This window comes from Cyrtonyx montezumae, unplaced genomic scaffold (assembly GCF_038088225.1).
Source record: "Cyrtonyx montezumae isolate F1298 unplaced genomic scaffold, pur_monq_1.0 scaffold_8, whole genome shotgun sequence".
In the NCBI taxonomy this organism is placed as follows: Eukaryota; Metazoa; Chordata; class Aves; order Galliformes; family Odontophoridae; genus Cyrtonyx; species Cyrtonyx montezumae.
The window spans coordinates 62,552,641-62,578,416 of NW_027072089.1; the positions used below are offsets into that span (position 1 = coordinate 62,552,641).

The 25,776-nt window shown below is 36.5% G+C and overlaps 1 protein-coding gene across 1 annotated transcript in view; it reads right to left on the reverse strand.

Annotated features, from left to right (window-relative positions):
* Positions 1-317: 317 nt before the first annotated feature.
* The window catches only part of RPRD1A (regulation of nuclear pre-mRNA domain containing 1A), a 42,637-nt gene continuing 17,178 nt past the window's right edge, over positions 318-25,776 (reverse strand). Inside the window, exon 7 of the mRNA XM_065752848.1 lies at positions 318-2,163. Coding sequence (XP_065608920.1) covers positions 2,014-2,163 — 150 coding nt within the window. The 3' untranslated portion in view covers positions 318-2,013. The remainder of the gene's footprint in view (positions 2,164-25,776) is intronic.

A 25,776-nucleotide genomic window follows, 5' to 3' on the forward strand; every position in this document is an offset into this window, starting at 1 on the left:
TTGTAACAAATCCAATGCTATTCTTTAGCAAAGCTGAACCTGAACTGCAGCCATAATGCATGTAACACAGATTTCTAAAATTTACAAGCTTGATTTTAACATACTAGAAAAGAAATATTAAAAATACATAAATATTATCTGCATGTTCTTTTTCTCAGCATAAATGTAAGCTGAAAAAATGGTACTAAGTGTTACTTAATTTCAAATACTAGATTTAAACTGAATTAATGGATTAATGATAGTTAACTTACACATTTTGGACAGCCAGTGAGCCCACAGGAGCTATTTTCAGCATTCCTTCCCATCAGCTAGTGTAAATATTTTAAAAAGAAATGTTATTCTGCACATAGAACATTCTATGGATTGGCCCTGTGGAAGTCAAATACAAGTAGTGACAAATCACTCTCAAGCTTCAACAGCTGAATTCCAGGACTACTCTGAATCGTTGCAGTTTATGAAAAGGAAAAATAGATTAAAAGGTGCTCTCACGTAAAAAGGAGCGATAAGCCTGTGAACTCTGAACTTAACTGATGCAAACAAGCAAATCCATGAACAAAATGCCATTAATGAATACTCAGGTGATCCATCAAACTCAAAACACTGGCAGACTAGGTTTTTGAGGTCATCTAAATGCCAAAGGATGGAGGTAGGCATTTTTTGAATCACTCCTCGACAACTACGTGCCCAATTCCAGCTGATGGAAAAACCTAAACTTCCTGTCAATCCTCTACATGCCTGTCCATATCTTTGGATTTTTAAGTGAAATTAAAAGCTGGTGCATCATACGGAAACAAGGAATTTTCACAAGCTTAAATAGCTGTAGATGAGTATCACATTTGTGACAGGCAAAGGGTCGGTTGGTTGTGTTTGCTGTTTTAAAAAACACACTCAGCAATAATTTTCCATAGTTCAACTTACACAACGGCCTGAACCATCTCCTCCCTTCCCCTAGAGTCAAGACCATCAAGAATTAGAAATGTTTGCTGGGGAGGTGGAGATAAGAGGACTGAAGCCTATGCTGACCCCTGGGATTTCTCAGTGAAAGAGGATGTCTTGGCCCAGAGGTTCCATACAGCTTACAACTTAGCTGTGCCGTGCTGCTGCATGTATAAATGGCATATAGCATTGTCAGATTCACTAATGGGCATTTAACAATTGGGATAGTTCACAGAATGACCTTCCAATTTAATTAAAGCTGTAAAACGGCTTCACATTTCTGGAATTAACCTTTTTAGACTGAGATAGGTGTTCCAGAAAGGGATTAGAGTGAAAATGAATGGTTCCTCAATGTAGAAATTAAGCAGCTGTAAAAAGAAAAGTTCCAATTTTGACACCTAATTTGAATGGTCAATTGTATAGTTTCTTATGCTAACTTTTAAATGATATTAACATATTGCAACATCTTGAGTCATTTAAAGACCTACTCAGTGTAACATGATGAATGTTTTCCAATACAAAATTGGTTACTAATATTTCCATCAAAATAAACCACCTGATTTAAGTTTGAGTAGTTAAAATATAACGGACAGTAAGACTACTTTCAACTTTGCATTAAATTGCATTAACCTTGCAAACATAAGCTTGTGGTTTCCATGTTTCGCTCCCTCACTAGCAAATGAAATGTTTCAGGTTAGAAGTATGCTTTGATTACATGTTGATCTATATTGAATACAGGGTACATAGGAAAAAATCTTAGCACGTCTTCTTTTTTTCTTTTTATATATATATTTTTTTACAGGGCACCCAACCAAAATCTGTACAAAAGATAAGATAGCTACCCATTCTTTAATATAATAGACACAGATGCCACTTTCTATAAATGTACCCTTATGTTCAATTGCCAATAAAATAGTAAACAAATCAGCTTTTTAAATCATTTTTTAATAAATTATTAGAGTATTTTTACTGACACTCTCCAACAATATACAAAAATAATACTACAAGAGTACCAATCAGTCTGACCTACCCCTCATTTCACAGAAAAGTAGAGGTTACGGGAGGGTATCCTTGCAATCAGTCATCACTGTAGATGTCTCCTGCAAATGGTAGGTGCACGTGGCTGCCTGTGACGTTGGGAAGTCGAGAGAGGTCAGGCAGGTTCTGGATGCGTGTCCTGAGTTCTTTCCGTACTTGGGACACTCTGGCTAGCTTGCGTTTGTATTCCTGCAATGTAGAAGAATTCATCAAGAGATACATTTACAAATACCCTCCCTTGTCCCTACTGCATTTGCCATTTTTCAAATTAAAGTATTCTTTAAGCATGTTAGATGACTGAATATCCTTAAATAGGAGTGAATCCAGAAAAGTGGATTATTTTGGAGGTGGAGGCATCATCTCTGGCATATTGTCAACATCTGACTTCAGGAGGGTAACTACAGGATTTTTTTTGCTTTGAATTGTAAGCACATAAACATTAAACAAGGAAAACAATCCTAATTAACACAATTGCACATTATTCCACACAACTAGTGGAATGGGATTATTCTTAGAAACTCCTTTGAGGATAGTTGAAACACACACATATTCCACTATTGCTCACTACTGATGAAAAAAACAAAGCCACCAAATACGGTCTCACCATGATCAGCCCCACCAAGCTGAATGGTATTAATTTTCATACTAAAAACCACATTGTTTCATTGACTTTATGAATCTAACCCTGAATTCTCAGAAACTTTATAAACTGGGAATTGAGAACTTCATGTTGTATTGAAACACAGATCAAACCACTTGTAATTCATACATTTAATGTTTTGGAAGCACTTTTTACGTGAAACAACATTATACAAGATAAAGTATTCAACACTGTAAAGCTGTGCACTTTAATATAATTAGTGCTTACCTACATTACACATAACGGAGAACAGCAGTGTGTATAAAATGAAGACAGTTATTCCAAAATGTAGGAAGATCAGATTACAGTTTATAGGATTATTTATACTTGAAAGATCTGGAAACATTTTTCACTGGAGACATTAAGCATTAGCAAGCAAAACATGAAACCATACTGTATTTCATAACATGAAATGCAGGTGCTTTCTAATCTGCTTGCAAATATTGCTGCAGCTAGAGAGTAGCTGAGAATAGCAAGAAATAGTTAATCTACAACTTGGACAATCAGCCCACGAATAAGATCCCATGATTATAACCCCACTAAAGAATTGGTTGAAAAATTCTGTATCATCCCATAAAAGTGCCACACATTAAATACCAGAGATTTGCAGAAACACTGCGCAAGTGTCTATAGAAGGCCATAGAAATGCTATTTCCAAGGCTAAAACACACATTTAAACATTTATCTACACTGCTAATAAAATAAAGTAAAAAGAAAAGACACTAAAAAGGTCTTTTGGTAGTCCAGAACCCCATACAGTAGTACAAATGTTACAAAATTGAGCATGATCAAAATTATCGGACAAGTTCCAATACACATAAATAGAAAGTTTGCCTCTGTAAGTGGCAGTGCGGCTCTCTTCCCGAGGGCAGTAATAGAACCACAAAAAAAATAATCTTAAATTCTTTATGAGAATGTAATAAATTTCTTAAAATAAAATAAATAAAAAATAGAACTCTACACAGAAATTACAGCATTTAATTCCTGTGAGGGCTGCCTGATTCAGATGAATCTCGATTGAGTGCACTCTGTCCACAGAAAACTGTGAAGCAGGAAATGAGCACCCCTTTGTAAGCTGAAAGCGTGATGCTTAGCAAATATGCACCAATCAAACTTAGCTGTACTCTCTCAGGAGTTTACTACAAAGCCTAAAATGTGCCTAAAATTAGATTACCGGTTGCTTGACTCCATTAAACTTGCTTTTTGCCAGTAATAAATCATTTCCATAGTAACATCACATCTCTGACATCCAGCATTTTCCATATGAATTTCACCTAAGACTTACTGCCTATTGAATATCAGCTCCATCAATATTACTGACAGTAGGTTCCCTTCTCAACCTCCTAAATTCAGTCCTGTGTACTAACCCAGGCTTCTTCCCTAACACCTTTAGCAAGACACACTCTCTCAGGGAGTCAAAACACATTAATTGTGCCTTCCTTGAAATAGAGACTGCTGAGAAACTTTGGTCAAGGTCAAAGCATTACTACAAGACTAGAGCATATATAAAAATAAACAGGGCTTTAGATTTCACTGTATCACTAATGTACTAAAAGCTACTAAATGCAATTTTAATACAATTCTGGTAATGCAAGCCATATGTCAGATTTGTGACTACAGATTACATTTAGACAACTCCTTCCTCATGTAGAAATATTATTCACCTCCTCCAAGGCACATATTTTCCTTGCCCTTCCAAACCCAAGTCACTGAAGATGACCAGTTTTCATGAGTAGAGTGCAGGTTCAAAAGAGGGCTAATTTTAAACGCATGACTTAGTAGTTTTGAGATGTTTTTAAAGGGGCTGCTTTGCAGAGTTAAACTCTAGATAAAATCATTAATCAGTTCTGAAAGAGATTGCTTATATACTTTGAAGGTTGCTGGTAAGTCCTGGTATTACCCATGCAGTCCTGGACTGTGGGCAAGCAAGCATCAACATTATTCAACATAAGTACAAGTTGCAGATTCAAGCCTTATGTTTGTATCACAATACTTAGCATGTGTATACAAATTCATTTCCCTAAATACATGTGCTGAGAGCTTGTCTTGGGCAATTGAAGCAGAAGATCAGGAATGAGAATACGCAGGGTTCTTTTAATACTATTGTTCCATTGGAAATGTTGAACGCTACACAACTGAGCAACAATTTACCCACACTGCTGATACTCCTAGCTACAGAAATCCTCATAGAGAACTTCAGTTTCATTTTCATTAAGTTGTTTTTAAGATATACTTCAAATTGCCTCTATGCAGATGAGGCAAGATTCAAGCTAATTACTTTAAACAGTCACGGACAGGCAGAAGCAGAATGTTTTCTTCTGCAACAGTGTGCAAACTTTCCATCACTGGCTGTCTATGGCGTATTTCATTCATAGGATAAATGGACAACTTGAGTAGACAATTAAATTCTCTTCAATTTCAGTGGCCTAAGCTAAGCCTACTTTCAAGCAATAATTTTTGGTACTTTCATAAAATAGGTCAATGAGAAAATGAGAACAACTTGCTTTGTTAATTAGAATGCCACATATTCCTATAGTCTCCATTACTTGATAGTGTTGAATATGGACATTTTATGAATCTAATGCTAAGAATACATGGTTTGAACATCTAGGCTAATAGCATTTCTCTACTGAGGAAAAAAATAAAAATAAAAAAATAAATACAAAAAGAAAGCAAAAAAGCCAAGTAATTTTGGATTGATCATATATTACAAACATTATGAAACATAAAAATGTGGGAAGGCCAAACAGGCTGTACACTGCATAGTATAGTTTCCTTTCCAACTGAAACAGGTTGAAACAGATCTTTAAATATAGAGTTTCTGCAATAATCCTAGAGATGTGCTACAGCTAAAACCACTTGGAACGTAATGGCTACGCTTTCCCTTCTCAGCATTAAAATTAGGGATTTGATTTAGTAGTTGGGTAGGGATAGTGATAGGAGGATGGTTGGACTAGATGATCTTGTAGGTCCTTTCCAACCTAATGAACCTATGAACCTATTACCTTGATCTCCCATCTGATCACCACTGCTGCAGCATGCATCAAAATACTGTGTGGTAGCAAATGCATAAAAAAGGAAAGGAAAACAAACTAACAACAACAACAACAAAATAAACAAACAAACTAATAAATAAATAAATAGCCCCCCTTCACCATGCCTGATTCCAAAGAACGAATAAAAGATTCAAAGGAAACACAAATAGATAATTTGCACCCTTGTCAGCCATAGGCAAAAACAAATAAGCAAGCAAAAAAGCCCAACAGGTAAAGTGGAAATCAACATTCATAACACAAAGAGCAAAAACAAAGCTAAGAAGGCTAGAAAGAATTAGTAAATGTTTTGGGCATGAGTCTACATATGCTTCTGTGGTGATAGGTACATCAGTTTGAGACCTCTGACTTTCTAGGCTGGTTACAACCTCCCAAGCTCAGGTGCAGACACAGTTGCTGCATCATGGAGCAAAGGCTGCTCATGTGCTGTACATCGCTAACGACCTGCAAAGGTTCAGACAAAGGCAAGTTATCCTGATACCTCAATGTTAAGGTTGAGACACTCAGCAGTTATCTATAGGTTAATGCTACATCCAGTTGGGGCTTTTTTGTGCAAGAAAGCACAACTAGACTTACAGGTGTCAGGTAATCCTTGTTATCACTCCAGGAAATAGAAGAGTAGAGCTAAATTCTGTGCTGTCCTTAAAAACAGGCAAGGCTCATATCATTCACCGATTTGATTAAAAGCTCAGCTTATTTGTTAAGGATGAACAAAATACTAAAATAACATATCGTTTAAAACACTGAAGAGAGTCTGAATTAACCTGCATGTATCACACACAAGCAACAAATAAATATCACATAGGAAAAGACTGTCTTGGATAATCTTCCACTTCCATTACTATTCTTGCCTGTTAACTCAAAACAAGATTTTTGGCAGCAAGCTTCACTTGCCACCTTGCCATCCACATCCATTGGCCATCAGGCCTTATCACATTTGGTGCAAAATGAATAGCAGTGAAAACATGAACAGCAGTGACTGCTTTGGTTATCTCACGTCATTCTATGTGTTGTCTCACGTATGCTACTCAAATTCTGCTCTGTATAGATTTACTAATATTTTTAAAGGCTTTCTAAAGGCATACTTCACCATTACAAAACACAATTTGTTCTTCAGGAAATGTCTTTAAGCTGGTAATGAGAGACCAAAATCAAATGCACTCTCTAATTTTGAGCATCTAGGGTTTTTTTTAATAATTAAAATTGCTAAGAATTTAACACTTCAAAGCAAATTTTAAAAATTAACTTAAAATATTATGGACTCAGTTTGTTTGCAAATGAGATGACAAGAAACAATGAACTCAGAAGTCACACAGGTAGTCAGCACACAAACTAAATTAGGGACCATCTTGGGGGTTTGATTAAGCAGCTTCTGATGACAAATGAATACACTGCAGATCTTTAAACTGCACATTTTACTATGACATTTCCCATCTGGAGGATAAGTACCAGAAACACAAAGGCTCCCACAGTGTTCACTAACCATTCTTCCCATTTCTTCAAAATGCAACTTCTTTGTTCATCTCCTTCTAGCCTGGCCTTTCAGACCTCACTTAGCCCAGTCTTTACTCCTAGTCTCTATCCCCGTTTCCCAAGTATTCTTCCCAGACCAAATCTTTGTCCAACAAGGCTCTCTGACCTACTGTTACGCCTGTATTCTCTCCCTGCATGTGAATTCCTCTCTCTCCAGTCCTGGTCTGCGCTTACCACATGATCTGTAGGCTTGGCTGCTTTTGGTTCCAGCTCCATGTTTTTCTGCACAATCCTTTATGCAGCCTGTCCCTGTTCTCTGCCTACATAGTATCTACATCAAATTTCTATGTCATGACGCTTTGTTTTCTTGGTCAGTCACCCCCTCTCTTCTTAGCGAGCTCATCTCTTTCTCTTCCATGGTCAGGCTCTGTATCCCATTCCATTCTTTACTATAACATCTAGTACTGATTCCTTCTTAATCTCTGTGGCTCCTGGTGCCAAGTTCCAGAGAGAACTGTCCAAGTTCTGTGTTCAAACACATCAGCTTCGCCTCCCTGTTACCTAGAGTCACAGGAAGCATTGACAGTCCACTCAAGGACAAAGTTCTCTGCTCTCATATCATGTGCTTGACCCGTGGCCAACCCAGGGACCAGCCCTCTACAGCTGCAATCACAGTAGAAGTCTTTGGCCCGAGCTACAGAAAAAAACCTCTCTGGTGGAGAAGCTCTTCATGGAAGTTAATAATGTCTAAAAAGTCACTGATAAACATATTAAAAGTATGATTTCTTTTCTAATGGCTTGTAATTTCATTAAATTCACACTGACTTGCAGTAGCATAAAATGCCTGCCCCTGACAAAAAGAATAGTTTCCCCATTCCATTATATTTTAAGAAAGAACATTAATAATGCCATCTCAAAATAAAAGCTATTTTACGAAGATTCTTTCATTACAAATTCATCTTAAACTTTATTCTTGACAACTTTGTTGGCAAGAAGTTTGTCAGTGTTTGGGAAAGTTGAAGAAAACAGGTTCTTGTAGGCTTGCTTGCAAACATTCTTACTAGGTCTACCTAATTTGCATTACACTCACTCAATTATTAAAATTCCATAGTGATAAAATAAATTACCATTTAGAGACACTGAATTAATTACAGTTGAAAACATCTGAGAATGACAGATACATTCCTCAGAATACCTGCTGGAAGTAAAATTTGGTCTTTTGGGTTATCATCCAATAAGGGATTTTTACCTGGTTAAAAATATACCCATTATAATAAACTTGAAAGTACACACTTCCAAGAGGTTTTTAAATTGCACTGAATTCTTAAGCTTAAAATCTTGCCTAAAAGAACAAAGTTCTGAAGAACTTTTGATGACAAAGAATCAGGCACTTCAGTACAATTCAGTGCAACTGAGCTCAAATACTCAAACTGATACTCTGAAAGGACACGCAAGGGATAAAATAGAAGAGTTCTGAAAATAATAAAATAAAAAATGAAGCGGCCTCAGGCTTCAAGGTAGTTTCACCTATTCACAAATGCTCTGAAAGAAATTAAAATTATGGTATATCAGAGTTCAACTTCAAAGGAATCCATGAATGAAAACATTTTATGGTCTATTGGAAAAAAACATGTCCTTAGCAATGTATTTAAAGTATTTAGAAACAGCTGTGTGAAGTGTTCAGGCTCAAATATTTACTGTACACAGTGGCTGAACTGTAAAAATTGTGTATCACACACAATCCTAAATCGTAAAGCCATTCACCTGTGCACTAGGCAAAAAGAAAAAGAGGTACAATACATATTTGAATCAAGTGTTCTACTGAGTTGAGATGTGGAATTCACTACAACTCAAATGGAAAGTAAAGGTAAAAGACCTCAACTTTCTGCCACAACTGAACCAAATACTACTGATCCCCCAGTGCTCAGCTCAGTGTAAACTGGTCTGAAGACATTTGGAACAACATCTTCAAACTACTTATTTTCATTTCCCTCCTATTTTCTCATTCCATAAGCTATTCTTATTCAGCCTGAAGAGCATGTGGCTATTTCTTAGTGATTTTAAAGAGTGGTTCTCAAAATAATCCATGAAATACCAGGGGATCATCCGATGGTAGTACACCAGTAAATTTAATCAGCTACACAGATTCATATTATACTTGCCAATTCATTGCACAATTTCATTAAGTAGGTTGATATATCCATTTTATACATATGAATTCTAAGGAAGATTTAGTTGCAGATGAAAAATGAGTATTTGCAAGTCCGATTTACTTTAATGGTAGTTAAAATGGCTCAGTGTCACCCGAGAAATGAAACTGTAGTTTACATGACTAACAACAATAATTGCCTGGGTAAGACGAGCTGCATGGTAATTTTGTTTTTCTCTATTTTTATGAGTGTGAAACAGATGCTTCAAATCCAGTGCTCAGTGAGGTATGGGAGTGTGAGGAAGATAGTGCTGGATTGAAAGGGAGTACTACAGTCCAACAGTAGGTATCCTGATGTTTATGTTATAGATTATATAAGAAAGTTGTGCATAAAAGAAGTTATATCAATTGAGAACACAAGAGTAGTCAGAAGAAAACTCAAAATTTAAACTTCCAATGGAATAATATCAGGCAGCAAATCTAGCATGTCCACTCTTTTTTGGCATTATTTGCCCAATTCTGAATTAGTCAAATAACTATATTTATATGCAATAAAGAGATTGTAGAAAGAGTTTGCCATGGTAGAAATTATAAACAATCGGAGAAGAAAAAGAATCATCAGAAAGCAGGACAAAGAACAAGTAAGCAACATCAAACAGAACAACGATAAAGATTTACACTGTTTTCTTTTCCATTATGAGCTATTTTCCTCCCCAAAGCCAACAGCCAGAGATAACACCGCTAATGCACATCTTTCTGTGATCTACTAATGGAAGTAAACATGTCTTGAAAGTTAGTGATCATTTCTATCTGTGCTGTCTTAGCTCATTAAAACATCTTACATCCATCCCAACGCCCTGCACTTTACTAAAAAAGGTCTTTAAAATTATTGCCCTTGTTCATGTTAGAGCTCGAAGATACTTACAGCCTTGTTTTATAGGTCTGGAATTTTATCCAGTATAGATGAAGTAACCTTTGAAGATCAGATCATTAGGACAATATAGTTAATTAAGTATTTTATTACTAAGAAATTTGCTAATAAAACCCAAGTAAATCAACAGATGTTTTACAGAGGAAAAAATGCACGTATTGGAAAAGATACTTTAATTCTTTCCATTTGCACCCCATTCTTAATAAATGTGTAACTTTGGAATGAAGGGAAACAAGGAAGAATCACTACAAAGTTTCAAATTACTGTTCTTCCCTATAGATTCCAATGATTGTGATTTCTGATTATTCAGCAGGTAGTAATTAAATATCTGAACTCTAACTTTTTCATCAGCTCCTTTCCTGTATGTCCTTTTGACTCCAGATTTTGATGGTGTTAAAAAAAATTGACTTACACGAAGTAGTACACAGTAGTAAATAGCTTAAATTCCTTGATTAGCCAAGTATTTCTTACATATCAGTATGTAAGTCAACTAGTATTGTACTCTAGATATATATATATATTTTTTTTTTTGCATGACAGATGATCCAAATTTCTCCTTTATTCATAGAAAATCCAGTCTCATAAACCCGATACTACTTTCATTTATATCAAATGTTCCAGAAAATCTTTGGCTCAGCTTCCATTTCTACATACTAAAATAAGAACTGAAAATTCTCTAAACTGTGTTTTTCCTTACAATACCTTAGGAAAACAGGTGAGCATGTGGGTTTTATCAGTATTGAAATTCAGTCTACAAAACAAAGAATTGCTTTGTCTCATTTCTCTGGCAAGCTGCTTCAAATTCCCAGAAGATAAAATAAGAACTGAAATAGAAACGTAGGCCATACTCTTGCTGCAGAAAGGGCTTACCACTCCAGCAAATTGGACAGAAGACAAATTGAATATATGTGTTGCAGGACAATCTCAGATTTTGTTAAATACTTGTTCATCTCCTCTCTACTTACATTGTAACTAATTAAGACTGGCCTGCCCCTAGGAGCACACTTCCAGATATCCCATGAATATTAACTCAGAAAGAAAAATAAATAAATAAAAGAAAAACAATAGACTAAGCCTCACATCCAATGATTGGGAAACTGTCAGAGGATGATTACTGAAGAGAACAAAACTAGCAGGTCTGAGCCTGTGGCTACGTTTCAGACAAGAGCTAAAAGGGCTGGCTTCTGTGCCACACGCTGCCCTAGGAGGCCCTAGGGCACCACAAAACCAGCCTGCCAGAGCACGTTCTATCACTTGTGGTTTGCTGGATGTGATCAGTCGTGGCACAGAGAAAGCACTTATGAAGAACAGCATGTATACACAGGTATCTTTTTCAGCCTGCTCTGAGGTACAGGACTTGAGTATTAAACATGGGTTTGCCCCTTTGTTTTCACTCTGCAGTGTAATGATCATGCAAAGGGCCCTGCGCAGGTGGAGAGATACATGGTAACAAACACCTCTAAATCCAAGGTACATTCATGCCAAACGAATTAATCATGATCTACAATAAAATACAAAGTCTTGTATCTAAGCAAGAGATACAACCTTAAAGCATGACTGTAGAATTCACCATGCATCAGAAAACAATTCTGGGAGATCTCAACTTGTAACACAAAGGATGATTTCTCTACTGGCACCCTGTGAAGCCACCTGAGGGCAAAAACTGAGACAGAACAGTGAGCAGAGGGGGCTGAGCAAGCCTGGTGAGGCTTCAGTCACTATGGGAAGCTTGGTTCTGCTCCTGGCACTGCAACAGCCTGCAAGTCCAGTGCAGCCTGAGGGCACACAGCTGCTGCTGGCATTGAGAGGGCATACTGCCCATCCCTCTCAGCTAAAAAGGACCAGCTACAGCTACACAAACACATTTCTGCCACTGTTCAGAGAAAGTGACTTGCTGGTTTTGCAAAAAACGATTCAATTGCTAAAGTCAAACCAAACCAAAATATCCTTCCCAATAGTTTTTAATATCTATGTTGAAAACTGCAATAGTGCACAGCATATTTCTGCTATATACCAGAATACATGTGCCATGAAAAAGAGGCAGTGAACTTAAGCAATAGCTTCAGAGAAATCATTTTTGATGTTGAATATTTCGCAGACAATACAGAAGCATCTCATATGGGAACAGTTTTAATGCAAGTTCAGACCTCACAGATCTGTCAGAAGTTCTCATCCATAGTACAATTACGTTTTTTAGAAATTAAAAAAGTACATATTTAAATGCCAAGCCTTTACCAGGTGCATCAAATGAAGCTAATGCAGTGTTTGTGCATTTTATAACTGAAGATAGCTAAAACTCACATTATGCATCTCAGTCTTTATTACTTAGCAGCTTGCGTAAATTTCTGGTATTTTTTAATTATTAGCTAAACCTACTGTTAGTTTTTCAGACACCAGAAGATGATGAATCACAGAGAAATTTCACAGGTAACTCCAAAACTGAAGTTCAAGTCATCAGGATTGTTTTACAGCTCACATATGGCAATACCCATGCAACCCTCAGAATTATTGCTTACTGTTGAACAGAAGCATAAAGTTAAAACCTACAGCTGCTGTTGTGTGCTATGCTCTCTGAGCATGATGCATGAAAAGAACATTAATTTTCACTGACTACAGTGGCTGTTTTCCAGCACGGCTTCAAGGATTTGGGATTAGAATATCTGCCAAGCTATACGTAAGCAGAGAGCACAGAGGACAGGAAAGAAATAAATGAGATGCGCCTAGTCAGCAAAGTGACAGTAAGCTTCTTTATCTTGAAACATAAGATCTGAAAAATAATTATTTTCTTTGCACACCAAAACAATAATTTTCAACTACCTGGCTTGAAAGCAGTCGCATGAGACTTCGGAATCCAAACTTACAAGCACTGATTAGCCTGATAATAAAGGATTCCTGCAGGACTCGAGAATTAGTATAAACTATAACAATTCTAACAAACTGTGTGGGCTAGTGAATAAAAGAAGATCTGTGTTCCACAAAATTATCTTTGATGTTTCTCTCATCGTAAGGCAGAGGACATTAATCATCCAGGAAGAAAAAACAAACAAACAACAAAAAAAACATTACCAAGATTATTTGTTTCCAGAAATTCTGAGAGAATATAAAATGGCTACAGAAGAAACTATCTGTTGTATTTTCAGTGGAAGAAGGATGATCTTCTCTTACTTTAGAGCAAGAGAATTCATTGACAGCACATATCAATTGTAGAAGAATCAGGAAACCAAACCAAAGGAGTAGAAAGCTAAAGATTATTTTCTGGAAGGTAGCCTGGCCCTACTAAACATCTTCCTGCCACCTGTGTTCTAAGATAGCATGACGGCACAGTAAGAAATGCAGAAAACAAAGAAATACAAGTTCTTGAATACAACATGTCTGAAAAAGAGACAGGTTGAGAGAGCAAATTAATAAGTATACACTAACAGAATTCAGTTCTCTCCATTAAAGTTGTTCCTAGTAACTTCCTATGCTAAATGATGGGTTTCCTCTCCTGGAAATGGTACTTGTTTCACTACGTGGCCTGAAAGAGCGAGCACAAGAAAGATCTGGCTTTCGAGATAGCACGCTAAATTATTTTTGCTAAATAATGTAGTACTGATGACAGCAGCAGTTTCTATATCAAAACTGTATAAAACCAAAGGTTGCTTGAATATATTCCTCTAAATACATTTACAGTAAAGCTTCTGCAATCAACAACAGAAAGTTTGCCTAGGACAGAAAGTAGAAAGTGGGGGAAAAGGGAGAGGTGATTTGCAGGCACAAAAGCAGCATCCATTCCTTCCATTGGTTATTACGGATTCATAAACAAATGAAAAACTGTAAAGACGTGGCCAGAAGCTTCCCATCAACTAACTGTTAAAATAAATAAAAATAATAATTAAAAAATCTATTTTTTTTCCTGGTATCAAATGATTAATAGAAACCTGTGGGCCAAGCACTCATAAATGACTCAGGCGTGATGATGTCACAGATTGCTTTACTAACTATTAAATACACTGATGTTAGAGATGACCATCACGTTCTGACCATGGATCATTATGGCTGATGGATGTTAATTATCTCCATCTGAAAACAGGCTACTTTAAATGGGAGACTGCATGATATTTCCTGAATACTTCCAAAACATAAACCAATTTTCATCTTGGTCCTGGGATCCCTTAAGCAAACAGCCTCTGATTCAGCTTCACTGTTGAGTCCTGGTATGTAGGAAAGCCAAGATGGGATGGGTGAAGGAAGAAGAGATGCTCAGTCATAATGATCCCAGTATGAGAGGAAAGCAGAGTAAGTGACTAGAGGAGAAAAGAAAAACATAAACGGACAAATTATAAATAGTGAATTAGGATGTGATGCAGGGAAGAACAGAATTTCTACATTTTTCCCTTGCAAAATAATTCCTCCTACTGTGTTTACTAGCAACCAAGATTCAATTACATTAAAATGTCATGTGTAGCATTACAATGTAAAACAAAGACAAGTTCTACTGTCTGCTATATCTTCTGCTTTTATCTGTCTTCATAATCTGAAGGGCTTACACATACGTCCAGATAACTCAAAGGCTCAATTTTAAGAAGTTAGTAGTAGCTCAACACTCACAATTTGTTTATAGGCAGGACTCTTGAACAAAACAAACAAACAAAAAAAGCCTTCTTTGCTGTCTTGTATGTATTTAGGCCAGAATAAAATGAATCTTATCTGAAAGCTACTGATTTAACAAACAAAAAAATGTGATTAGGAATGGAAGAGGGTAATAAGAGTCTAACATATGAGAAACTCAAGTAAAGGAAGCATCGACTTGAGCCATAACAGTCAGATATAAATCTTGCTTCTCCAACTTCCTTCACATTGTTCTCTTGTTGTTTTTGACATAGTTAACACATTTCCGAAGTTACTCCAAAAACGTATGTAATGGTGAACTCAGAACTCAAATACATACTACTGGTTTCCAGCTGTCTTTGATAATTTGACACTGCTATGCAATGTAATAACTAACAAAGCAGATATTACATGTTTTCTGCAGTCAAACACCGCCTGCAGCAGAGTATTAAAAACATTGCACGTGATGGCTGCAAAACACCTGAACAGTTTCCTCACTAACAAAACTGCAGGCTGTGACAAATAAACCCTGCTATGCAGTGAGAACTGATCACTTTAGCACCAAGACACTATTCTAAATTTCTAGCAACCAATAATGTTGCTAACACTAATTTATGTCTTCAGAGTCCTCGTTTTGTTTGCTAACAAAAATGTAAAATGCACGGCTCACGTTCTTCACTAAATTTTCTGTCTAAGAAGCTATATTACCCTCCTCCTCTGTCTATGCATCTCAAAAATAATATTCTCATCATCCTAAATGGATTTTGGTTTCCTTTGGTTTGAGTTTTTGTTGTTGTTTTTGGGGGGAGTGAAAAGGGGCAGGTGGTGTTAATAGTGCAAAGAACAGGTCATTAAGATTTCCTTATTAATATTTCAATAGTAAAGTGTTTCAGATATTCTGTTAAGTATGTAGCAGCCCATTTCAAATACTGAAACTCTTCTTCATTCGGAAAGAGGAATGACAGCAGATTCTTCTTCATTTTCCTGACAGACCAGTGTACTTGGTAACTACATGAATGGTTTTGTATATTAGTTTGGATTCATAATTTCTAAATTACCAAAGACACAGAGAACACACCATGAGGTCCATTTCACAGACGACAAAAATTAATTAGAAAGGTGCTTTTGCAAAAAGATTTCATCTAATAGTGAAATCAGCTAGCAAAGTTGAGCAGAAAAGCTCAAAACAGCCTCTTCAGGCTAACCACTTCTGAGAAGGTTTTTTTTTTTTCGCCTCCATTATCACACACAAATGTTTTCACCCTCAACAGCACTATTCAAAATGAGACAGTACAGGGGTAGAAAAATGTTTAGAGACCGATGATGGTATCTGATTCCCAAAAATAAGCACCTAATCCTTCCAATCCCATACCAGTTAGCTTAGCTTCTCATCTGACCGTTAACACTTAAATAGAGTGCCCCTTCCAACTCTTCCCTCTGCAATCTAATAACCCTTAATGTCTTCTAGATCCCACAGTTGATTGTTCTGGCAAAAAGTAGCAGAGCCTGTGGCTGGATCCAAGCTATACACAATGACTGGACAGCAGATAGAGGGAAAAATACTACTAACACAGTCCTTTGGTATCCACTTACAAAAATAAATCTACCAAACCTAAGTAAATAAGTTCTTTTTAAGATTGTTCCCCAGACCAATAAAAGAAGAATTGATGGACTGACAGCATGACTGCTTTAGTCTCATCTCCAGAGAAGTCAGATTAGAACAATACTTACAAGCCTACTGTAATTGCAACACGCTCCTTTTTTCCACTAATAACTGCCAGTAGCAGTTGGGAAATGTTAGAAAAATGTGCTGTTCTCCCTACTTAATGCACTTTTTATCTTAGACATGCATTTTCATACTACATACCAGAATGAAACTCTGAGACACCATGTATAATTATATTATTATCCTTTACAGAATTTATATGTCACCATAAGTTGTTTCCCTGTATTCTACTTCTTGTTTCCACCATTTTTAGTCCACAGCTTTCTAGGTTTTGACAGTGGAAAAAACTTAAACAACTCCAAAGCAGACTAATTCAGCTATTTTTGTCAGAACTGAAAAACATCAACTGTTTTAACCTAAACCTAGACATAAAGGTTTTTTTGTTCTTTACTTTGGTCTGGAATTATATTTTAAGGAAAGTGAAAGGATCACTTTACAACCTAAGTGACAGAGAGTACTCCCATGACAGAACTTCTCACCTCCCTTTCCACAGCTATCAGACTGAGACACTGATATCAGGCAAGTACTGCAAATGTGGATTACATTGTTTCCTCATGCTGCTGAAACTGATCTAATAACTCTCTGTTACAAAGTCCAAAGCATATGGATTCAGCTTCACAAAACAGCCAATAGTGAGTGCTGGGGGTTTTAAACCATCCTCAATCACATTTTATAATTCGTAGTCTCAAAGTTGTGCTCCTCTTTCTCTCCCCTGTACTGTACACTCTCCTTTCAAACAGGGAAATCTACATTAAGAAGAAATACAATTCACTTTCTAAGCCAAAAAAGGTGCCAGGAAAAGAAGTGTGCATATGCATAAAACACCATAAAATCTCAGCTTCCAACTACAATTAAAAAAGAATGAACACTTCTGCAAGGTAGCTGCATCATTAAACACCCTGAAGTTTCCTTCATCCATTCTCCACACTCCTCAGCATTTTGATTCAGAGTACGCATGATGGGTGCATGTCAGTAAGGAGCTAAGCTTCCCAAGACTGACTTCTCTAGGGAAAAGAGGTTATCATTATTCCTAGAGATTGATTTTCATAATCAAGTCAGTCTTAATTAAGCTCCAGTTGCTACTGACAAGATTAAATGGAAGATTCTTCAACATTTTATTTTACCTGCATGCTTTAATAGAAAGAGCCAAATTTTAAGAACTCGATTTCTTTCAGCAACAGCCCAGTCAGCCAAGAGATCATTTTCCTTAACAGTTTTCATCTTCTCTCAGCTGGCATTCTTAGCTTAATGCTCCATGAATCAACCCACTTCATCAGTACCCTCTTTGAACTCTCCTTAAGAACCAGAACTCATTTTAATAAATGTGAATTGTGTTTAAGTAAAATGTCACAGGTGAAATACACTTAGTCATCATATAAATGCGATGGTTTTGATCTGTAAAATTCAGTTCATTTGAACCCTAAACAGTACTTCTGCCCTCTCCATTTAACTTCTCCTGAAAAGACAGAGAAGTTACCAACTACACGATCTTCTATTTAAACAGTTATGATAGGTTTCTTAAAAGCACAATGGAAAACTACTCGTCTAACAAGACAATCTCACTACCAAGATGTAGTTAAACTACTTGAACAACTTATTGGCTAATATCTGTCTAGCTATGGGTAGCTGTTTTGTTTTTAGAAAACCGCATATATAGACTTGGCCATTATTAATGGAAAAAGGTGAAGGTGCTGTCCAGTAGATATTTGAAAAGAGCATACAGACCACCAGAGATAGCAATCATAGAATGGTTGGCATTGGAAAGGACCTTAAAGATCATACAATTCCATCTCCCTGCCACAGGCAGGGACATTTCCCACTAGATGAGGTTCATCAAAGCCCCATCCACAGCTTCTCTGGGCAGGATATATATAAATGGCCAGAGACTAGTAGTACTATTACATATGGTCATGAAGTAGGGAAACAAAATCGTACTGATGCCTGCTTAAGAACAGCTTAGTTATGAACTCAAAATAATTTGTCATCAGAATTATTACAACTAAATACGGTCCTTATCCAAGAGGCTTTGCTTTACTTTTATTTTTTTTAAGTAAGATTTTGCAGATAACTCATGAAATGATCTACAATTTCAATTCAAGCTCTGGGTTTAGGAAAACTCATGGAAACGGCAGTCCTTACACACCACAACATTAAGAAGCCTTCTAGAACATGTATTTTTAAAATTCTTATCATTTTTTGTCACAAAAATAGCACCTATAATTACAAACTAATTTGTACTAGTCAACATTCCTTCCATTAAGAATTGACTAAACTTAAATAGTAAATCATTTCATGTTATTAGATGTATTTGAGCTTTGAAGCTGATCACTGCTGCACACAATTAAGAAAATAATCCTTTGTCTTCCCTATGTGTTTGTGAAGACAGAGGTAAATATAAGCACTATAAACAAGATCTAGAGTAGATGCAAATTTTCCTTAAATTGATAATATACATGCAGCTGTTGTCCACTAGTAGACTGCTTCCTTGCTGCACAAATTCTTCAGAAAGCTATTAATCCTGTCCACAAACATTAAATGTTATTAAGTTCAGTACTAGATTGTATGCAAAACACTTTTTGTACCTAAAGACCTACTGTTTTTAAGAGGAAACATCTGAAGTTTGTACCTGAGATAGAACAAAATCTGCCGTGTGTTATTTCAACCAAGCTGACAAAAGGTCTTGTTGATGTTCTAACCATTTATCTTCTTTCTTCTGTCAGATCACAGAATTGTAGGGACTGGAAGGGACCTCTAGAGATAATCAAGTCCAACCCTCCCACCAAAGCAGCTCCCTAGCCCAGGTTACACAGGTAGGCATCCAGGTGGGTCTTGAATGTCTCCAGAGAAGGAGACTTCACCACCTCTCTGGGCAGCCTGTGCCAGTGCTCTGTCACCCTTACCAGGTCACAGGGCAGTTTAGAGGGTGAGGATCGCATCCCTTGACCTGCTGGCCATGCTCTTTTTAATGCACCCCAGGATACCACTGGCCTTCTTGGCCACCAGTGCACACTGCTGGCTCATGATCAGCCTGTCATCCACAAGATGACAGACCTAGTAGTATTTCTCATCAGCCTTTACGAACAACCAGATCGTTATCAGAAGTGCAGTGAAATATATGTATAGGTCATATTAAAGACTAACTTAAGTACAGTGCTCCCTTTTAACAGAATACAGAAGCTTGCCATGACAAAGGTTTTATTATAGTTTCAAGATTTTAATGATGGCAGAAAAAAATTCCAAGCAGAACTCCTGAGTACTAGCCTAATGACACCAGCTTTACTTAGGACACAATTCAGATGGAACACTTAAAAGCACAGTATTTGAGTGGAAGCTACAGCTAGCTACACAACGACTTATCTTCTCATTAAATTGAAGTACCAAATGATGTTAACTAAAGAAACAGATTTCTATCCAGCTTGTTTATATATGCTGCCATCTCAAACCATGGATTAGTTTTCTCAAAGCTTCCCGTCTTTCTCCTCTCCATCCAAAGTTTCTTTCTTGAAGAAAATTTCTTTCTTGAAGAAAGTTTCTAAATACTTTCTTTGTAGCTGACAAATAGAGAAAGGATTTTGCGTAACCACATTTAGCAATGAGTCCCACCGCCCCCCCCCCCCCCCCCCAACACTGCGACCTGTCATTCTGAATTATTCTAACATTTCTATTAACTTGCATTTGCTACAGCAATTCCAAAAGCAGATTTCAGCTGGGCTGGGGAGGCGTGGGGGAAGAATAAAAGCCAATTTTATAGTTCTGTTGGCTTTCCATTCAAAATAAGAAAAATAACCATTCTTAAAATGTAATAGTTCTATTGATAGAAGCACTGGAGGGAAAAAAAAAAAACCTATTCAAACAGCAATGAAATTAAGACCTCTAGTTAAGACTACACCTTTACTAAAAAGCAAATAAACAAAAAACTAAACAAAACAAAAAACATGCAACATGGTCAGCACTGACAGAGACAGGTGCTACAGTTAAAATGCTTCTTAAATCTAGATTCTTTTCTTTCAGTGAGGCAATGTGTCTGGTCAATGGAAAGAACATCTGCTCAAGAAATCACTCAAAAGTCATTGTTCAGTTTTCAGCTGCCTTCAGAAACTCTGTAAGTAGTTCTAGATAAAGCATACTGCACTGACAATTCCATTATCACTTTTCAGTTCCCTCACAATGTTCATTTGCATAAAAAAGGAATTCATTACATACCTGTAAAACTTGTTCTTCTGAAGATGACATAAATAGATTAATTTGTTTTGGCTTACAACAGCCAGGAACACTGTCTAAAGGACTCGTTAGCAGCAGCAAGTACTACATAGGTACAACCAGTATCTTTGCTCTGTAGGTTTATAGACAAGAATTCAAAAGATACCCCAGATCATAAGAACCTGTGTACTTCTACTTGTTTTTTCTTCAAATAAAGAGTTAAGGGTAGGATGAAGAGTTTAAAAAACAAACAAACAAAAAACACTTCACAAATAGTAAACTGGTTAAATAAAAGTTTTCTGAATACAGAAGTTATAACAATTTTATCATTTAAGGTGCTTTGATTTGGGAGTAATGTGACAAGCAGTGCTTTAAAACCTGAACTGCAGTAAAAAGTTATCCTCGTATTACAGGAATGAGCAAAGTACAATCTAAATCATGTCCAGTTTGTTTGAAAAGCAAGGATTTTTATTCAAATCACTGGTAAAATATAACTGAGAAAATGGAATTCTTCAAAAGTCTCTGTTGTGCTGAGAACAAAGAACTCTGGAGTAAAATACTCCTTCAGATACAAACTGGGAAATTACGCACCATGACTCTGAGACTCCAGTTCCTAGTCACTATAAAATACTGATACTCATTGGCCAAGCATGGAGCAGTTGTAGGATTGTTAGAAGAAATGATACAAATAAGTACTTTTCTCATAAAGCGGGTACAGCAAAGAAAAAAAATTCACTGACAGCCTGACTTTGTTGTATTTGACCTAAGAGGTGCTGTTCTCAACTCCTGTTCAGCATATTAGTTCTAAAAAGCCTCATTTTTTCAACTTTATTCTGCCACTTTTCAGTAGAGATCTAAAATGCTCATGGTAACGTACAAACAATCACATTCAAAAAAGTGGGTTAGCAATTTGTAACCATGCTTAGCTAGTCTAATTCTTTCACAGATAAGAAATGTGTCTATCTTGTTTTAAACCATTTCCATCAAATACTTCAACTTCAAGTAAACTCTGGGTACTGCAGTGATTGCTGAAGTCTTTCCAATCACCTTGTATAGAATACAAGCCAATAAGCTCAATGAATTTTATTTTTTCTGAAAATCAGCGGCTACATTCAGGAAAGGATTTGTATTGTTCAGCTCAACTTTAAGATGACTAGAACTCCAAGACATTTTACACTAAGCATCTCCAATAGTAAAAAACGAATGCAGGAGGAAGGGCTTTGAACAAATCTCTAAACACAATGATCTGTTCCTGAATCCAATTTCATTTTGAACAGCCTATAGGGAGAACTAGAATAAAGTGAGTCTACTGGTCTACAATCTTCTCCTGATGAACAGCTACAAGCATTCTTCAAAAGACAAAACAAACAAATTATATTGAAGATTATTTTGTGGGCCAACAAGTAAAAAAATTCTGATTCTAAGCCTCTTTTTTTTTTTTTTATCTATAAAGGGGTCTTAAGTCCCATTCTCCTCAACTCACGAATACCTTGATTGACCATCTGTTTCTGCAGAAGTCATGTACAATGCTGAACTGAAAGCATTCTTGAGCCAGATTAAATTCCTTGAGCTTCAACCCTGAATAGAAATGAATACAATCCAAAATGTCAAAACAGACCACAAAAGAGAACAATGTCTGGTTATTATTACTTACACAGAGACCTGCATGCCCAAGAAAGTATCAGAAGACCTTAAATACTCAAAACAGTCCTGCTTAGTATGGACGAACCTTCTGTGATAAATTCCTAATATCTCCCAACTAATAGCTCTGTAGTCATTGTACTATTAATAAGTTACAGCACAGCTGGGGTTCTAGTTAAAGATTACTGAGTTACTGCAGTTCTGCCACAGTTAGGGATCTGTAGATCACCTACAATGCTGCAGAGAAAATTCCACCCTAAAACAAAAAGCAGCGTAGAATTCATGCCACAAATCAGTCTTCCTCAACTTCAAATAACAGCAGAACACTTCAGCTGCTCCACTGCAAGGTTTATGAATTAAACTCAATTATTTCAAGTGGATTTGAAAAACATATGACTGACCACGGCATTTTAAGTTCATTTAGCACACAGAAAGAAACAAGCTAACATACAAAAGGTACTAGGTAACTAAAAAAAAAAAAAAAAGCATAATACCCTTTGACACCCCTGATGTTAACTAAGGCTATAGTGGAAGAAATCAGTAGACCTGTCTTGCACTAAGGAAAAAAAAAAAAGTGAAAACCAAAGGTCTGTTATTGTACACCACTATCCTTAAATTTTTAGCTGAATGTTTTTTGCTGCATTTGAAACCATTAACCTGGAAATGAACAGAGCAAAATATCCTGACTCCAAAGCTACCTTTTACCCATAAAATTCGTCAACAAAATTAAGCTTTCCAAGAAGTTATATTGAGCTATAAAGCTCAATTGTGAAACAGAAGTGCAATGAACATATTGTATGCTAAGTAACCGCAGTTACAACCAGATGTGTGAGCGTAAGGATGAGAATATTGTTTATACAGCTGTATAAAATAAGGAATGCAAGAAAACAGAAGCAGACATCTTAATTAAATGTAATCTGCCAAAACAAGAAAGCCTCCCAGCAGAGAACTTCCTTCCTAACAATTTGGATATTGTGAGAAGAATATTTCCAAATTTAAGGTGTAAATAGTTACAAAGTTCATGTAAAAAAAAAAAAACAAAAAACAACCTAGGTCATCCTGCATATGCTAAGTACAGACATGCTGTTTTTAAACAATAAAAGATGAGAGGTGTCTGTCTTGAATTTCCTTTTTTTTTTTTGTAAGAGTGTTACCTTCTGTCCATGTTTGCCAGTAAGTCATATAAGTCTCTGCATGATCAAATACTTTATTTCAAATTTAATAAGAGTCTACCTACTCTGTAATCAGTGAGGTCGTAGAAAAGACAAAAGCAAAGCAACAGTAAATCAGGTACTCCTCTTGTCACCCTTGTATTTCTAAGGCCATGTTACTTCCAGAATGTCTATAGGACAACGTTTGCCACATGGACATGAGGGCATCGAGATATTAAGTTCGATACAGCTCATTCTCTGTTCCTGATCAACATAAAGAGCTCCTTCTCATAGGCTTCAGTGAGATCGATGGACTAACCAACACTTCTGTTCTAACACTACGGAATGAGAACAGGGGCACTACAGGGGCTCAACAAGGAGGAGGAAAGGGAGGAGTGAACCAAACAAGTAGAAAATAGGAAATACTAGTCCTCAAAGCTCTGAATAAACATTCTTACGAAGTCTTTCTGCAAGAATGCCCATTTTTCAGTTAAGGAAGAATTACACCTGTCTATAAATCTTATACAAACTTCCAGATAAAACTATGGTACCATGAATCTTCCTTATACTTCTAAAAAAAAATCTTATAAAAGGAAGGGGAAGAAGCTCTTCAGAAGAATCCTAAATTTGAGAGTTTCCAAGAAGGGGCATAACAACAACAGTAAAATACATCCTTCCTGGTGCATACAAAAATTACAACAATAAAATGAAAGTTCTTTACTGCGCTTGTGAAGGACAAGTTCTCTATCCATCACTTATTTCTGACGTTCACCTAAGTCCAGTAAGTAACAGTGTAGGTTAAAAAGCTGAAGTCTGAAAGTCTCCTTTTCACAGCACTTTGCTTTGAGTAATGGCAACTTTCAACACAGGTGACACTCAGATTTCTGCACTTGGAAATTCAAATGATTTAACCAAAATAACTTCAAAATTTTAGGAACAACCATGTGAAAGCTTTGATCTTCAAGAAAAAGGAATGGCTCTGATAAATAATTATCCTATCCATGTCAGGCATAAACTTGGTATGTGATCAGGTATAAATTCAGTAATGTTTGTGAGAAGATAGATGACAAGAGGTTTGGTATGAGCAGTTACAGATTTCCTCCCCTTTAGTTTTCAAAAACAACAGACAATACAAGATTTTGATTCTTAAATTTATTTTTAGCAGGATGTGTATACTAAGGGATGGTGACATCATTAGAAGATAGGTCCATGGCCACCACCTGCAACAGAAGCTAGACAGACGTTAAAGGAAATGACTTAAGAGTTAAAAACAATACTACTTACCACAGTAGAGTTATGAAATTCACCTACTAAGAAGAATGGTTAACTTTTGATGCAGACATTACAGTCCATGTGTTTATCTCTTGTCAAAATTTCCTGTGCTCATGCAAAGACTGGTTATTACAAGTTACTTACCTGTAAACTTGCTTCAGAAGGTTAACAAAGAAGGCCTGCAAAATGTAGGTCTAAAAAGCCCTAGTCTGAAGTTTAAAGACAGTAAGAGTTTTCTGTAAATTCTAATCCTAATGCCGTTAAACCAGGTCAACAGCAGGTGACACCCCTAGAAATCAAAAATAATACAACCACTTGTTTCTTAACACAACTGGGGGTTGGGCAGAGCAGTTGCACAGGACCTCAAAAAACACTGATGGCTGATACTAAGTCAGAAATACATTAACTCAAAAGAACGTCAATAGTCAGAAGTCTAACAAAGGAACTGTCCTTATCCAGAACAGATGAATTTCACCAGAACTTAAGCTTGGAAATTGAAGTCTAGAAACACAGTTCAGTAAATATGTTCTCAAACAAACAGATGACAAGCTCTTTTTCCAGTGCTATTTCACATGACAAGCCAAAAAACAAGGCTCAAAATGAGGTATGGTGTTCCCAAAGACAAAAAAAAATGCAGCCCTTGCTTGATCAAATGAATGCATCTAGCTGCAGGCAACCAGTATTTACACCAGAAAACATCCATATAAAAAGAAATTCAGTCCACTGACTATGGACACTATCCTGAAGAAATGGTGATCTTGCATTTCAAAGCTTCTGAATGTTTATCAGGCTTCAGTTCACTAACCAAAAGGCACTACTGGTAGTGAGTTTAAAAGAAGTCACTTCACTTACCTTAACACAAGTTTATAAGTTTGATTTCTAAGGTTTATTGTCTTTTCCTATCTTCTTAGCTCACATCTCTTCTATTATTTTATTATTACTGAGATTACACTACTTTTTATCAGGTTTTTTGGGT